We start from the raw sequence: 15035 nt of genomic DNA on the forward strand, positions 1-15035 counted from the left end.
TTGGCCCACACCATGGCTTAGCGTGCAGGCACATTCCTGGAGCCCATGGGTGGTGCAGTGACTACAGGCCCAGGGGAGGAGCCCCATGGCCTTTGCTCCAGGAACCCACACGTGTCCTTGTTTGCACTAAGCAATGATTCGGCTTAGTGTTACACGGAAACCGGGCCACTTTAATGGGAAGGGTGCTGCCAGATAGTTTAAACCCAACTTATCAAATGGAGGGATGCTGTTGTGTTTGCCATTGCTAATTAGCATTGCACACAATAATATGCAATATACTTTAAAATATTGAACATGGCTCTTTTGGTTTCTGTTCAGAGCTTCCTTGTGAATTCTTTACAAGCAAAGGTCAGTGGTCCCTGAATTGTTGCATGCAAGCAATTCTCGCGCTTAGCAGGGTAAATTGGAGCTAGTCCAGCGGAATTCTGTGCACCAGATCCTCGGTCAGCAGGTCCCCCAGGTCCTCTGAGCCTTCCCAGCTGCCCTTTGTGGCCTTCATCCTGTTAGGCTCCTAGGCAACTGGCTTCCTTTGTGGGGATCACGCACCTTTAGAGATTAAGAAAACGCCTGTGTCCCATTATTTGCTAGTTGGTGCTGCAGGAGGCACGTAAAGAGCTGTTTTGTGTTTCATCTGCCCTAACAATGCTTCCTCAAGTTCTGCCAATCTGCATTACTCTTTTCATGTTTCTTTCACGTTCTCTCTGCATTCTTTCACGTTCTCTCATTTTTCAAAGTTTGCTGTCAGTTTTCGGTGGCCTCTTCTATCTGCCCTTCCCCCCCCCAAAAATTATTTTTTTAGTGGAACATGCTTTAGAGAATTTAGCTGCATGTCTTATTCACTCCCTACTTTACTACATTGCCTAGTAGAAGCTGAAGTAGCTCACAGCCAGTCTGCATAATCAACACCAGAAATATATCTGGTAATGTTTAGCCTGGAGAAGAGAAGACTGAGGGGAGATATGATAGCACTCTTCAAGTACATGAAAGGTTGCCGCACAGAGGAGGGCCGGGATCTCTTCTCGATTGCCCCAGAGTGCAGGACACGGAATAATGGACTCAAGTTGCAGGAAGCGAGATTCCGACTGAACATCAGGAAAAGCCTCCTAGCTGTTACGACCATACGACAATGGAACCAATTACCTAGAGAGGTAGTGGGCTCTCTGACACTGGAGGCATTCGAGAGGCAGCTGGACAGCCATCTGTCGGGAATGCTTTGATTTGGATTCCTGCATTGAGGCAGGGGGTCGGACTTGATGGCCTTATAGGCTCCTTCCAACTCTACTATTCTATGATTCTATCTAGAACATCTGTGGTTTAGGGTAATGCCTCATGCATCTGATGAAGTGGACTGTAGTCTGTGAAAGCTTATGGCATCATAAATTTGTTAGACTTTTAAGGTGCCACAAGGCTCTTTGTGGTTTTGCCACAGGAGTTTAAGACAGCAGCTGCTCTGGAAATCTTGGAATCAGTACAGACATGAGTGGAAGTTGTTTAGTGGTTGGAGTTTTCTCTCTCAGAAGAGGAGACAAAAGCTCCAACCCAGTAGAGTTAAACCTGTACTCCCCCATTGCAGGTGGTGTTGCAGGCTGTTCTTATTTTATGATTGAGCCATCAATGTACACAGCACTTTTAAAAGAATGAGGGCAGGTCACTAGTCCTAAGGATTTAAGACAGCCTTTGCCAACGTGGTGCCATCCAGATGATTTGGCATACAGCTGCCATCAGCCCCTGCCATGCTTATCCTTATCTCAGCCTGCGCCTATATTGGAATTGCTTTTTAAGATGTTTTTAAAGCTTTTTTAAAAAAATATGTTTTGTTTTAACGTGTTTTTAAAAATGTTTTAATATATTTTATAGTCTGTTTTTATGATGTTTTAGAGTGTTTTTAGTGTTTTTGTTTGCTGACTTGGGCTCCTACTGGGAGGAAGGGCGGGATATAAATTTAATAAATAAATAAATAAATAAATATCTGGAGGGTGCCAGGTTGGCAGAGACTGTGTTACAATATTGAAACTGTCACAGAGGAGGCAATAGAAGAAGGGAAGGGGGTTGGGTCAGAATCTTCATGGGAAAGGCTACGTTCCAGTGTCCTTTAGGTACACTTAGTCCCAAGAGATCAGTGGGTTTAAATTCACCTCTCTCTCTCTCTCGGATTGCAGCCTTTGACTTGAACTCTTTCTTGTCCAAATGAGCAGATCCTTCTTGCTATATGGCAAACAATGAGGTTGGCAGACAAGCCCAGCCTGCCTGCTCTCCAGCTGCGGAGCTTTATAATAATCCCATTTTTAAACATAATCATCAGCAACAACAACACACTTATCTGTTAGAGATGGAGCAGTGTGTTCTTTGCACCAAAGGAAACTCAGCTGATACATGCCTTCGGGTTGCAAATTTGAAAATATATATTTGCAGGATTTAGACTATTTTGGCAAATGCCAGCACATTAAGAAGCGATAGAAGATGGCTAGCTTAGTGATGAGAAGGCATTAGCCGTCCTGTCCTGTGGAAACTATTGCAGGTTGTCTCAAGATGGCATTGTTAAGCTTTTGCAGACATTGCCTTGCATACTTTCAAACATGAGGGCTACAAACTTGCTTCTAAAAAAAGCAGGACTTCTCAAAAGGGCAATATACACGGCAAGATTTTCAAGCATGTGCCCTTGAAGTGGATTTGGGGAATGTGCAAAGAAGTAATACCCATTTAGTCACACTGGGCTAGATTTTATCGTTATTGTCTTCAGATTTTTAATGTCTATTATATTTGTGTGCCTATTTTGTACGTCGCCCAGAGTGGCTGGATAGCCAGCCGGATGGGCGACTAAGAAATTAAATAAATAAATAAGCAAGCCAGCAAGTATCTTAAGAATAAGAATAGAAAATAATGATACAGCAGAATTGGGGTGAGAGAACAGGGGAAGACCTTGGGGGGTTTTTTGTGGGGGGGGGCGGGTAGTCTTGGAGGGGAGTTTCCTGAACCAGAGGTATCCTCCTGCTGCTCTCTGTGTCCGCTGTCATAGGATTTCTTGCCCACTCTCTTCTAGGTTGTTGAGTACATACCTCCTGGATCTCTCACTCTCCATACTCCAAAAAAAAAAAAAATCTTTACTGAATTTTCCAGGTGAATTTGCAACCAGTAAAATCAAACTTTAAACATGTTCACATGCTACCTCTGCCTTCCAGAAAGATCCAGCTGGCAGGGATTTGTATTCTGCTGTTCTTTGAATCCTCCTTTTGCTCCATCCCCCCTCCTTTTTTCCATCCTCATCTTCCCCCCCCCTTCCTGCTTCCCTCTTGCCACCTCCCTGGTTCTGCTCCCTGAAGGAGAAAAGAACATATCAACCCAAAGACAGCACTGCAACCTTTTCTTCACTATCTCCCACAGGGCACAAATTGAAATTGAATTAGACAGGGATATCAGGTCTGCTCGCTGTGATAAATGTAAAAGGATTTTATTTAAAAACACCCTGACATTTGTTCACCCAGTTTCAAATATTTAGCTTTCCCCCTTTCCATTCCTGGTGGGGGCAACTTTATTAATTGTCGCCTTTGATTCAGAGTTAGAGCTTGAAAGAACTGATAACGCTGCTGGCACTGGCTATTTCTTCTTGCAATGTGGCCCAAAGCAAAAAGGATTTCATTTTCTTAAAGACATTCTGTGTACGCCGAGTGTGTGTGCGTGTGTGTGTGTGTACGCACACAAAAACACAACCTCTTCTTAACGTGCAGAATACCGGCTGTTCCTTGCTGATACCGGAAATATCTGATCTTGCTCCTCTGTTTTTCATTATTTATTTTTCACTGGGCTGTTAACTCTCTGGAATACCCCCCCTCCAATTTATTATAGGAGTGGCAAGTAGAATGAAAGCATGCTGTCAACACAAGGAAATGCTAAATCCCCCCTCCCATTTCTTCTCTCAACATACTTCAAAGTTTATGAAAAAGTAGTAACCACTTCCCTCTCCCCCCCCCACCGCCCCTTGGTTTTTCTCTCCAATGTGGTGCTGCAGATAAAAGCAAGTGGTTGTAACGTTGATGCTTAATTTCTTTAAAGAAGTTTCCTCTCCTTTACTCAGAGAGAACAATGTGCAAGACCAGGGAAGTAAATAGCCATTTAAAGTGAGCAGTCTACACTCCGGGCTCTGTGGAATAACGAGGGGCAGGTATAAGGAAGTCGCCGGCGGCTGCCTACTGACCAGCATGTCTATGCAGGGCAGGAATCAAAGGGTCTTTGTGTTTACCCATATGTTCTGTTAAAAGTGACCTTAAACCATTCATCTTCTCTGAACCCCCCCCCCAGTACAACACGGCTTGGAGGATTTGCAGCATCTCATGGTCCACAAGAGTTGTGCTTGGAGAAATGCTGCTGTTGGGTTTAGCAGCTTCTTCTTCCCAAAGTCTTCTACCTTGATTGCTGCTCTGAAAGGTTTTTAAAAATACACACAGACACACACATGCACAAAACTACAAAATAATACACCAATTACAACCACTAACATACTGTTTAAAAGCATATATCCTATTCTCATCAGTCTAAGAAAAAAACGCTCTATATCACATATCTGTATTATTTCAAAGCTTATTTATCATTTCAACTATGAAAATGCATCGAAATTTATGCGCCTCTTGAGACTTTTGTGTGTGACTTTGCTGCTTCCCTGACTTCCTTTAGCTATCTTAGCAAAGCTCTGTGGATGGTCCTGGCAGCAGGCTTCTTCGGCTGTAAAGGCCCCAAGCGCAGTAGAGAGGACAAGAGGTCGGATTGTTTATTTATTTATTAAATTTATATCCCGCTCTTCTTCCCAAAAGGAGTGCAGGGTGACAGACTCCCTCCTCCAAAGATGACAAGAAGCCTGGGGCTTGGTCTGGTTGTACAAAAGGAAATACTTTTGGGGAATAGCTGTAGGTCAGAGCGCATACTGTGCATGCAGAAGGCTGTAACTTCAACCCCTGGCATCTCCATGTAGGACTGGGAAAGAGCCCCATCTGAAATCCTGGAAAGCTGTTGTCAGTCAGTGTTGAACCTACAGTGAGACTAGATAGACCAGTGCTCTGATCTGATATGAGGCAGCTTCCTATGTTCCTGTTTTAATCATCCCTTTCTTCAAAACCATGAGGACTGGAATCTTATTTTATTTTTGGGAGAAGGACCATTGCTCAGTGGTGGAGTAAGGGTGAATAGTCCCAATTAGAAACCATGACAAGCTGCTCCCAGTTAGTGTGGATGATACTGAGACAGAGGCACACACATTCCTAAATATGAGCTTTTCATCTGACTGCTGGGAGCAGAATCCAGACTCAAACCCTGAATTGCACATCTTGAAAGTTGATGAGATTATCCCTGAGACCTCATCATTGAAAGCAGAAGTTCCCTCCACTTAGGCTCCGCTAGGTTTGTTTGTCTTGCAGATGTTCTTGTCTTACCAATTGCAGGTGAGTCATCAGCTGGCTAGCGTGATGGATCTCTTCACCACCAGCCTCGCACTGGCAGGACTGCAGCCTCCCAGTGACAGACAGATTGACGGAATCGACCTTTTGCCTGTCATCCTGCAAGGCAAGTTAATTGACAGGTGAGTTATGAACACCACACCCACAGCTTTCCATCCCTTGACTCCTCCAATTAATGTTGTGGAACAGAAAGATGTGGTTATTTTTGGAGCTCCTTGTTTTAGGAATGGGTCAGGGGGGTGAGCTTCTGGGTTGGGTATTTTAAAGCAATGCTTGCTGTTGCACCGACTCTAGCTCAGTGGCAGAACACACGCTTTGCATGCAGAAGGTCCTAGGGTCAATCCTTGGCATCTACAGACCAGGAGCGTGAAAAACTGCTGTCTGAAGCCCCGGAGAGCTGCTGCCAGCCAGTGTTGTAGACTGTATTGCATTAGGCAGGCCATTGGTCTGATTCGACCAGTATAAGGCAGCTACATATGTACACCCATAACACCATGCTGATTATATTCATTCCTTTCTAATTAGAGAAAAAGATCATATGCAAATAAGAAGTCTGTCAAGATGTGAGGTGAAGGGCAAACTATACCAGATCCTCCTGCCGTTTTCTGAGAACCCTCCTGAAGATGTGAATTAATGCAGACCTCTCCTTAGGCTTGTCAACACTGCTAATGGAGTACTTACCAGTCCAATAGGAATCTTCTTTCACTTAACAGCTGATCCACATTGTGTTCACTGAAAACATCTGGGTGTCAATGTTGGCATGGATGGGAAAACTCTTTCTCTTGCACCTCTTGGGCTTGGAACTCTAAAATGATTTTCCTCTACATTTTTGTGACCCTCACCAACGTGATTTCAGGGTGATGTGAAGCAGATAACCAGATAACTATTTGTCCATTCCACCGAACATCCCCCTTTCTGTAACCAGCTTCCCGGTGTTGACAGCTAACTGGTACAGCCTGGCTTTCCATGGCCATACCCTGGAGACATGGTCTCCTGTATCCTTTGCATCTCCATCACACAGGTGCCCCCCTTTTTTTTAGTGTTTTAAGTCATCAGACTGTGTGAAATTACACAGTCTGGTTAGTTCAAGGATTAACAATTGCCAGCAAGACGACTTGCATAACATTTCATTCTTGCTTGTGCAAACTCAGGCTCTCGCCTTGATGGACACTTTTAAAAACACTAATTGAAAACCTTGCAGCGGAGGCTGTTAGAAGGCAGCCTGCGCCTGAGTGATAGCTGAGTTGCCAGCCAGGCTCCATTAAAGTGTTTGTCTCCCTTATCTGTGTGGCTGCCAAGAGGCACAGGGTGGTGGAGGGAGCCTCTTGTTTGGACACGTTACATTTCTCATGCAGCTGTACATCTCTCTTGTTGTCCTCCCTCTCTCAATCAGGCCAATCTTTTATTATCGTGGCAACGAGATGATGGCAATACGGGTTGGGCTTTACAAGGCTCATTACTGGACCTGGAGCAATTCCTGGGAGCAATTCAGCAAGGTAACTGAAAATCTTCCCTTACCATCCTTCCCTCTGCATGCTTGCGTTCTTTCTCCTATGAAAATACACCTACCACCCCCAGAAGTGCAACTCAGTTCATCAAAATGTGTCATTTTGTTCCATCTGCAGATTACTTTAACGAGAGCCATGCTATTAGGGCAATGTTAACTAGACTACAGGTCAGGTCAAGCCACCTTCTGAACAGGTGCTCTTGGAGGCCTTTCCTGTGCATGCACCTACTGCTCTCTGTAACTGTCTCTGCAAAGTCCTGTCTGCTGCCATGTTTCCTTCTGGTGAAATGTAGGCCAATGCGGCAACCTTAGGAAGCCCAGTAGGTGGGAATGGGCCACAGGCAGCCTCCTTGAGCACCAGAGAAAGCTGCTGGGCCTCGTCAAGGGGAAGGGAAAGGAAGAGCCAGATTCCCAGAGGATCATTTGGAGAGGCTGCATGCAGCCTCCAGGGATGCTGTTAAGGAACAGTATGTAAAGTGATGATAACAGTAATCTCAGGAATTGCTGCAACCACCTTTGTCGTTAAGGCCAATAGCCACAGTGGCCTAAATCTGCCTCACTCTTGAAGGGTATAATCATCCTGCCAGATTTTTGGCATTACCCAGTTGTGAAATTTCCCAGAGTTTAGAGCTTTAGTTAAGAATGTGAGAATAATTTTGAAAAAGGGAAGAAACATTGCAAACAGCTTTGATCATACAGTGTGGGGGAGTGGATCATCCTTCCACTTCTGTGGATGAATGAAATGTAGTTAGCCTTCAATCCTGTGCTCTGGTGCACAGAGGAAACGAAGCAGGGTGCTGAGCTTTCTGTGCTGACATGAGGAGACTGTCCTCTCCTTCCTCCGCTGCTGGATGTTGCCAGGCTTCCCAGACCCACGTGATACCCTTCTGGTCTCCAGCACACCGCCCTTCAACCGCTACAGAAAGAAGTTTTTTTGAGACCTACATATGCCTCGCCCAGCATCCCATCTCTAGGGATCCTAGTATCTAATGCACTGGAAAGAAGTGGGGAGAGACCAAGGAAAGCCCTGCCCTAGCTTTAATGGGCCACAAATGGCACGCCATAAATCACAGAACACCCTTCAGAAATGTGTCCAACTCTAGGTCAGTCTGACTTCTCTTGCTTCTGATGAAGCAGTCTTGTTCTCTCTTTCTCTCTCCATTGGCCGCTCTCCTCCTTCTTAGCTGCACCTTTCCTTTCCTTCTTCTTTTTCCTTTGATTATTTGTTTGTCCTGTCTTTACATTTACAGTGCTGAGGGTGGGTAGTAACATTCAAGCTAAATAAAACAGTCAAGAAGTAAACAAATTAAATGCCCCCAAAAAACCCAGAAGCAGCACAGCGGTTAATTAGCTTAAAGTAACAAATGGAAAGCCCACCTGTACAAAACTGTCTTCACCTGCCGAAGTGGGGAAGCCAAGTGAACCTCCCACGGGAGAGAGTTCCACAACTGGGGAGAGGGGGCAGCTGCAGAAAAGGCCCCCTCGTCTACTCCCTCATCCACTTCTGCCTGGTCACAGCCTTCCAGCTGATCTGGCAATGGAGATGGTGCATTGGTGACGCTTAGCACTGGTGCTAATCCTGCTAGTGTTTTTAATTCTTCCCATCGGTTTCTGCTTTACTCCTTCATGTGCCAGTTGTGTCCTCCCAGGACCTTCATCCCTAGCTCTCTGCAGAGAATGGTTTCTTGTGAGGGTGGGAGGACTTTTACATCTGGAAGCAGGAGACGGATGGCTATCCCACCACCACCCCGCCCCCTTGCACATTTTTTTTAAGCAAAGATGAGAAGTCAGATAAGTTTAATTGTTTTTCTGCTGCCATTTAAGCATATAGCACACATACTGATGTTGGGAAGCAAAACAGAAGCATCTACTTTTGACCTGAACCTCTCACTGTGTGTGTGTGTGTGGCTGAGATAATGGGGGCCGGTTACTCATTCCCAAGGTTATCCTCCTGTGAGCAGTGGCAGACATGCAATTAAGGAATGTTTATTCCTTTCTAAGTCTTTGTTTAACTGCTAGTTCATAAAAGTCAGCAATTATACTGTACATCAGAGAGATAATTAAAAATTCATTTGCTTTCCTGCCGCTTGTGTCGTCTGTGGTTGATGTGGGTAAAATTGGATCACAGAATTAGTGGACAGAACAGCCATTAACAACACACAGAGGGTGCTGGGGTTGAAATTTGTTCCAATTCTTCTTCTGGTGCTCAGACATTCATTATAACCCTAGCCAGCTTAATAATAATAATAAAAACAACAACAACAACAATAGTTATAATTGTTGTTGTTGTTCTTAAAGGATGCTAAATATTGTTATGCTTTCGATTGCAGGTACTTGAAACGCTTCCAGAATTTAAATGCTACACAATATCTTTTTTCACTGGCTCTAGTTTTCTTAACAATAATTGATATTGGGTGTTGGGAGTTTCAGAAGCCTGACTAACTTTAGTGCATTGGTTACATTGCAAAATGTGAGTTTTAATGCTTAAAATAAATTTTAAGTGACACAAGAAATTGTAACCGTCAGCAGATCCCACATGGTATTGGACCCGCTGGTGTTTCAACTAATGAGAAGGCAGCTTTTGTCACGGGTAATTGTTGGGTCTCCCCAGTGGCCCATAATCAGCTGCTTGATTTGGATGTCTGAGTGTACTAGGGCCAAGGGAATGCCTTTTAAAAGGATTGAAAGGAGTGCACCTCTTGGGTCTTCAGTGGAGTTCAACTTATCTACATGGGACTCAGGTTGGTCAGGTGTATATATGTATGTATGTATGTATGTATTACATTTATATCCCACCTTTCCTCCAAGGAGCTCAAGGTGGCGTGTATGGTTCTCCTCCCTCTCCATTTTATCCTCACAACAACCCTGTGAGGTAGGTTAGGCTGAGGTCCGCTTGGTTGATTGTTTGTTTTTAAGTCTTTTGAGGTCAGGGACAGTGGCTGCCTGTTCTCCTCTCTCCTTCTTCCAGCCAGCGAAGAGTGAATTAGTTTCATGAAGGTTCCAAATGGTGTAGTGGTGATTACAATGGTGGGCCACGTTCACAGGGCCCAGTTACCTTCCTGTGCATATAAGTGTTCTGCTCTACATTACAGCTTCGTAGGAGTCCCATCCAACAGGGGCTTTCACTCTGGATATGGATCCTGCTCCATGGTTCCCCTCTCTTTGCTCGCCTTGGCTCATCAGCCAAGGTACTCCCTTCTTTGCAACCATTCCAACTACTCTGCTCCTGAGATCTATTCTTACTAAGAATATATATTTTTATTGATTTTCAAAAAATGTACAGCAGATTGTACTGGATAGTTTATGCTATAGATTATACTATCCAGTACATCCATTTTCCAAATAAACAACCAATCACAAAATACAAACTCATGTAGTGTGGCTCGTTGAAAGTGTAAAGTTACAAAGTAGCTTGGTTAGAAGGTAACGTTATCAAGGTGATAATATCTTACTGACATCCACATTCTCATTGTAGTACATGTACATAACCTCTCCGTATAGATCCATGTGTACGCAGAGGATGAATGATCCCTTCTTCCTTGTTAACCAGGTTAATGAAGGGAGACCACGGTTTCTCAGAATTCCTTCTCTTTGTGTTTCTGAGATCTGATGGCAGCAGTGTGCCAAAATACTGGCTGTCTTTGCCTCCTTACACTCTTGTGTTTAGCTCACCCTAGCTGGTCTCTCTCATCTGCATTATTGCCTCGGATGAAGACTTGTATCCCCAGTAGTAGAGGGGAAATCTCTCTCTCTCTCTCTCTCTCTCTCTCTCTCTCTCTCTCTCTCTCTCTCTCTCTCTCTCTCTCTCTCTCTCTCTCTCTCTCTCTCTCTCTCTCTCTCTCTCTCTCTCTCTCTCTCTCTCTCCCACACACACACACACACACACACACACACACACTTTAGCTGGTCTTCTCTAATTTGAGTTCTTCCTTGTCAGATTATGTTTTTTTAGCTACAACACCTTGATATCTTTCTCTGGCTTGATTATGAATATAAATGTTCTTCAGTGAGCACCTGTTTTCCTCAAAGTGCCAAAAGAAGAAATATAAATCCACTCAACAGGAAAGCCACATGTCTACAGCAAACCTGGCAAAGTTGCTTTGCAGCTTTGTGCAGGAGGATTGCATTAGGAATATTTACTTAGCTGCCAACCTGAGGCTGTAAAAGAGCCGTTGTGATTTACAAGTAGTTCTGGTCTATGCAGTTTCAAATTGTCATAACACTCAGGAACCGATGAATGGGTTTGTGTTGCATAAAAGGGAAGTTTAGGGTAGGGAGATGCTTGTAAATAACAGAGAAATTTATGGTATTTTTGGAGATATCTTTATTGCCTGGGCCAGAACAGTACACAACTCTTATAAGTCTATCAGACAAACCAAAAATCTTGGGCTACATTGGTGAATCCATTAGAGATCCCGCAGAAATGGGAGGCTCCTCACAAGTGTTTGGAAGGACGGAGGGCCCGTGACTGCACATACCATTTTGCTCTAAAAGTGTTGAGACTCCCTCTCTGCCCTCACCTGTTGCACCTGGAAACAGACACAGCTGGGTTCTGTTGGTGGCACTTTCCTGTCACCAATATGTGCAGTGGCATGGATGCATGCATCGTTACCATGCATTGACAAGCTGTCTGTGCAGAAATTGGTTGAGTCCGAGGCAGGCTTGCACAGATGCCGTGGGCTGGAGGGGAGCTCCCACATCCCTTGGGATGCAGCAGTAGGCAGTGCCAGTGGCCCACCTCCTCTCCCCCGCCACCCTCTCCATCGTTTTGCCTCCTGTGCCCAGCAGGTGGTTCTCAGCAGGAGGAGGACAAAGTCTCCTCCACTCCACCAGCATCTGATTCTACCATGTGCTGAGCCACATATAGCAGGGCAGACGCTCGGGCTGTTAAAATGCACACCGTCTCTATTCATTCTGTGTGTTTGGGGTCTCAAAGCTCGTTTGTTTGTTACGTTTTTGTCCCACCTTCCCAATGGAGGCTGTTCTGTTAGGGCAAATGGAGCGCTGCCCCACCAACTTCAGCCTGCCATTGGCCAGCCCCCACCCACCTGTCCTCTTACTTACAACCAGTCAGGGGGTGGCATTGCCTGTCAGCTTCTTCCTTTTTTAGTCTCAGTGTTGCCTCTTGTAAAACTCTGCAGGAAGGAGGATGGGGGCAAAACGTGAATGAGTAGGCTCTGCCTGTTGCAGGCTCTGGCTGCACCTGTTGTTGGCCTTCTTATCTTTTGCCACCAGCCATCACTGGACCTTTCCTTCAAGGAGCCCATGGTGGTGTACATGGTTCTACTGTATCTTACCTTCCCAACAACCCTGTGAGGTAGGTCACACAACAAGCTTCATGGCTGAATGAGGATCTGAAAGCAGGTCTCCCTGATCCTAATCTGACACTCAATTGTGCTGGCTCTCTGCTCTCATTCACCTGCCCATTGTTCTTTCCTCAAAGCAAGACATGCAGGCAAAAGGCCCTTCTCTGCCTGCCTGCCACAAAGCATTGCTTCTGTCCTCGTGACAGCCCTGGTTGCAGTCTCTGAAAGAAGATAGTTTTCAAAGCCCCTGGGTGGATTGCATATTAGCTGATAACTTCAGCCTCTCCCTGATGCTGTCAGCTTCATATCTTGTTAGCTTTCAATGATTTTTTTTTTTTTACCGTAAAGGCCAATGTGTATTTTTAAAAGGTTTTGTGTCCGTGTTTATACAAAGACCCCTATTGTGTTACTATAAAATGCCAAAGGGGCTTTTCATGCTGCAGTCTTCTCTGATTGCCCTTCTCATTTGACGTGAAACAATCGATAGCACCTTTTCAGCAAGGGGGGGCAGGGGGTGTAGTGTGAAGTCAAGTAGAACCCCACAAATAATGACATTTGATTGTGGTCCTCTGAGCATGTGGGTTAGCCATTGATCGCTTCTGCTTGAGAGCCGATGGAGACTTCTCTGGCTGGCCCCGTTCTCTATTTCTCTCCTCCAGTCCCTTCCAGATGGTTAACATGTGAAAAGCGATTTTTGTTCAGCAGGGCTGAAGCAACAGCTGCCGAGAAAAAGCCATCGTAATAGCAGCAGCATTTTCAGGGGAGAGGTGCAGGTGGTGATTCACTCTGCATCCTAATTATAGAGATTTTTGCTGGGAATCCTTTGAGTCGGTGAAAATAGCCTCTCATCCCATGGGATAGCTGGAGCTTGAAAAGCCAAAGAGTGCTGCTGTGCTGAGGATTCCTGACTCAGTCAACCTTCGTCTTCCTCCTCTTTATAATTTCATTTCCTAATAACTCTTTCCCCTTGTTGTCCTGTGTCATGTCCATTGGAATGAGGAAGTCTCAGCAAGAGGACAGAGGTGCTCCCTGCGTCAGCCAGGCAAATACCACAGTTGCTCATCAGGCCAGAAGCATCGTGCCCAGGTGATAGATTGCCAAAGGCCGTTTGTACACACGTGGTGGTTCCACTCCTTGGCAGAGAGCCAACTGGCAACCGCCTGCTGTCTTGCCTCATGTTTATATCGGCTGAGCATCTGTGGCCCGTTTGCTTGGGAAATGGATGCCCTAGCAGGGCAGCCATAAAGCCGCTGTGGCCAAGGTCGTGTCTGTGTGTGCTTGACAGAGACAAAGTTAAATTCTTGGGAAGCAAATAGTATGTGGCACCTGTAACAGTGCCTGTTCTGCAGATCCAAGTGGTCGAGTGAGTACATATGGGGTAAGGCTGTCTCATAAGTAAACTGGTCCCCAGCTGTTAAGGGCTTTATATACCAGTAGTGACACGTCAAACTTTTCCTGGTAACAAATCAGCAGCGAGTGCAGATCTTTGAGCAGAGGTGTTATACGCTGACAGGTTCTCACTTCCATCAGCAATCTGGCTGCAGCATTCTGCACTAATTGCAGTTTCCAGGTCAAATACAAGGAAGGCCCCACATAGAGAGTGCATTGCAGTAATCAAATCTTAAAGTCACAATTGCCAGAACTACTGTGGCCAAGCTGTCCTGATCCAGGAATAGTCATAGTTGTCTCACTAAGGGCAGCTGATAAAAGGCACTTCTAGCACTGAGACTACCTGCTGTGAAAAAGTGGGGAACATCCACCCTTGGGCCACATAAATTTCAAATGCTCCATAGCGGCCAAAGGGGTTGGAGCAGAGGAAGCAAGCTGGGGAACCCACTGCTCCTCTGTGATTGCTGCCTTTGACAGAAAGCAACAGCAGTGGCCACGGGAAACACAGTCAGCCCAGGATAACTGCCTGCCGACTCACCCAAGCGGTCTTGCTGTTGAGGACAGAAGCCAAGCACAAGGAGAGTGCAGGTGCAACAGTTACAGTGCACCCTTCTTTTCCTGCAGCGGCTGTGCTCACAGCTGGAGGTAGCGGGCCTGTGCCTGGTCGCTTGGAGGTAGTTTTGAAGCCACCCTAGACGATCACCTGAGTGCATTAATTATAAGGCTGTATTAAGATGAGATGCCAAGTAAACAGAGCAGCATGGACGCCAATACCCAGAGAATAAATGCTTGCCTCCAAGAAAACATTTGCACTAGAGGAGCGCTGTACTAATTAGCGGGTTCTTAATTAAATAGCCTTTTTGATTTGCATCCAAATTACAACTTGTATGTTATGTCTTGGCTTTGATTAGCTGTTGTCACCATCTCCTTTTTTAATAGTTTTGAAATATTCCACTTTGTGCAAATGCAAACCTCTCTCGGTCTCCAGCACCAGAAGGTGAAAAGGCCAATCACCTCTGTATCCATTTAAAATCCATTATGGCTTGCCTGCTGCAGCTTATCAAGCAACTCTCTCTTTTTATTTTTCCAGCCACTGATTCAGGAATCTATAGCTCTGTGCAGGTAAATGGGATTTCATGGGCTTCTAACCTTTCTTACTTTATTGAAAAGCAGAATATTAACTGCTCCACTGACCAGCCTGTCCATTAAAGACACACAGGATATTTTTAGAAAATTGTTTGCCAATCAAATCCCCTCCCAACGTCTGTGGAAAGCCTTTCAGCTTAGTGCTCGCTCTATGTGCAAACAGTACAGCTGTGCCGCTACCCCCTCTTTTAAATGGCTTTTGCCGTGCTGGCCTTGGCATTCTGTGAGGCCTGTTAAAGAGGA

At 45.3% G+C, this 15035-nt stretch overlaps 1 protein-coding gene across 4 annotated transcripts in view; it reads left to right on the forward strand.

Moving 5' to 3' along the window:
* Window positions 1–15035, forward strand: part of GALNS (galactosamine (N-acetyl)-6-sulfatase) — a 58187-nt gene that overhangs the window by 22570 nt on the left and 20582 nt on the right. For 3 of the 4 annotated variants that reach the window (XM_061594084.1, XM_061594085.1, XM_061594086.1), the window contains exons 10-11: window positions 5430–5566; window positions 6838–6940. In XM_061594084.1, coding sequence (XP_061450068.1) covers window positions 5430–5566; window positions 6838–6940 — 240 coding nt within the window. Of the gene's footprint in view, window positions 1–5429; window positions 5567–6837; window positions 6941–14736; window positions 14769–15035 lie in introns of all 4 variants that reach the window. The other variant, XM_061594087.1, reaches the window with a different exon arrangement.

The sequence above is a fragment of the Rhineura floridana genome, chromosome 13 (assembly GCF_030035675.1).
Source record: "Rhineura floridana isolate rRhiFlo1 chromosome 13, rRhiFlo1.hap2, whole genome shotgun sequence".
Classification (NCBI taxonomy): Eukaryota; Metazoa; Chordata; class Lepidosauria; order Squamata; family Rhineuridae; genus Rhineura; species Rhineura floridana.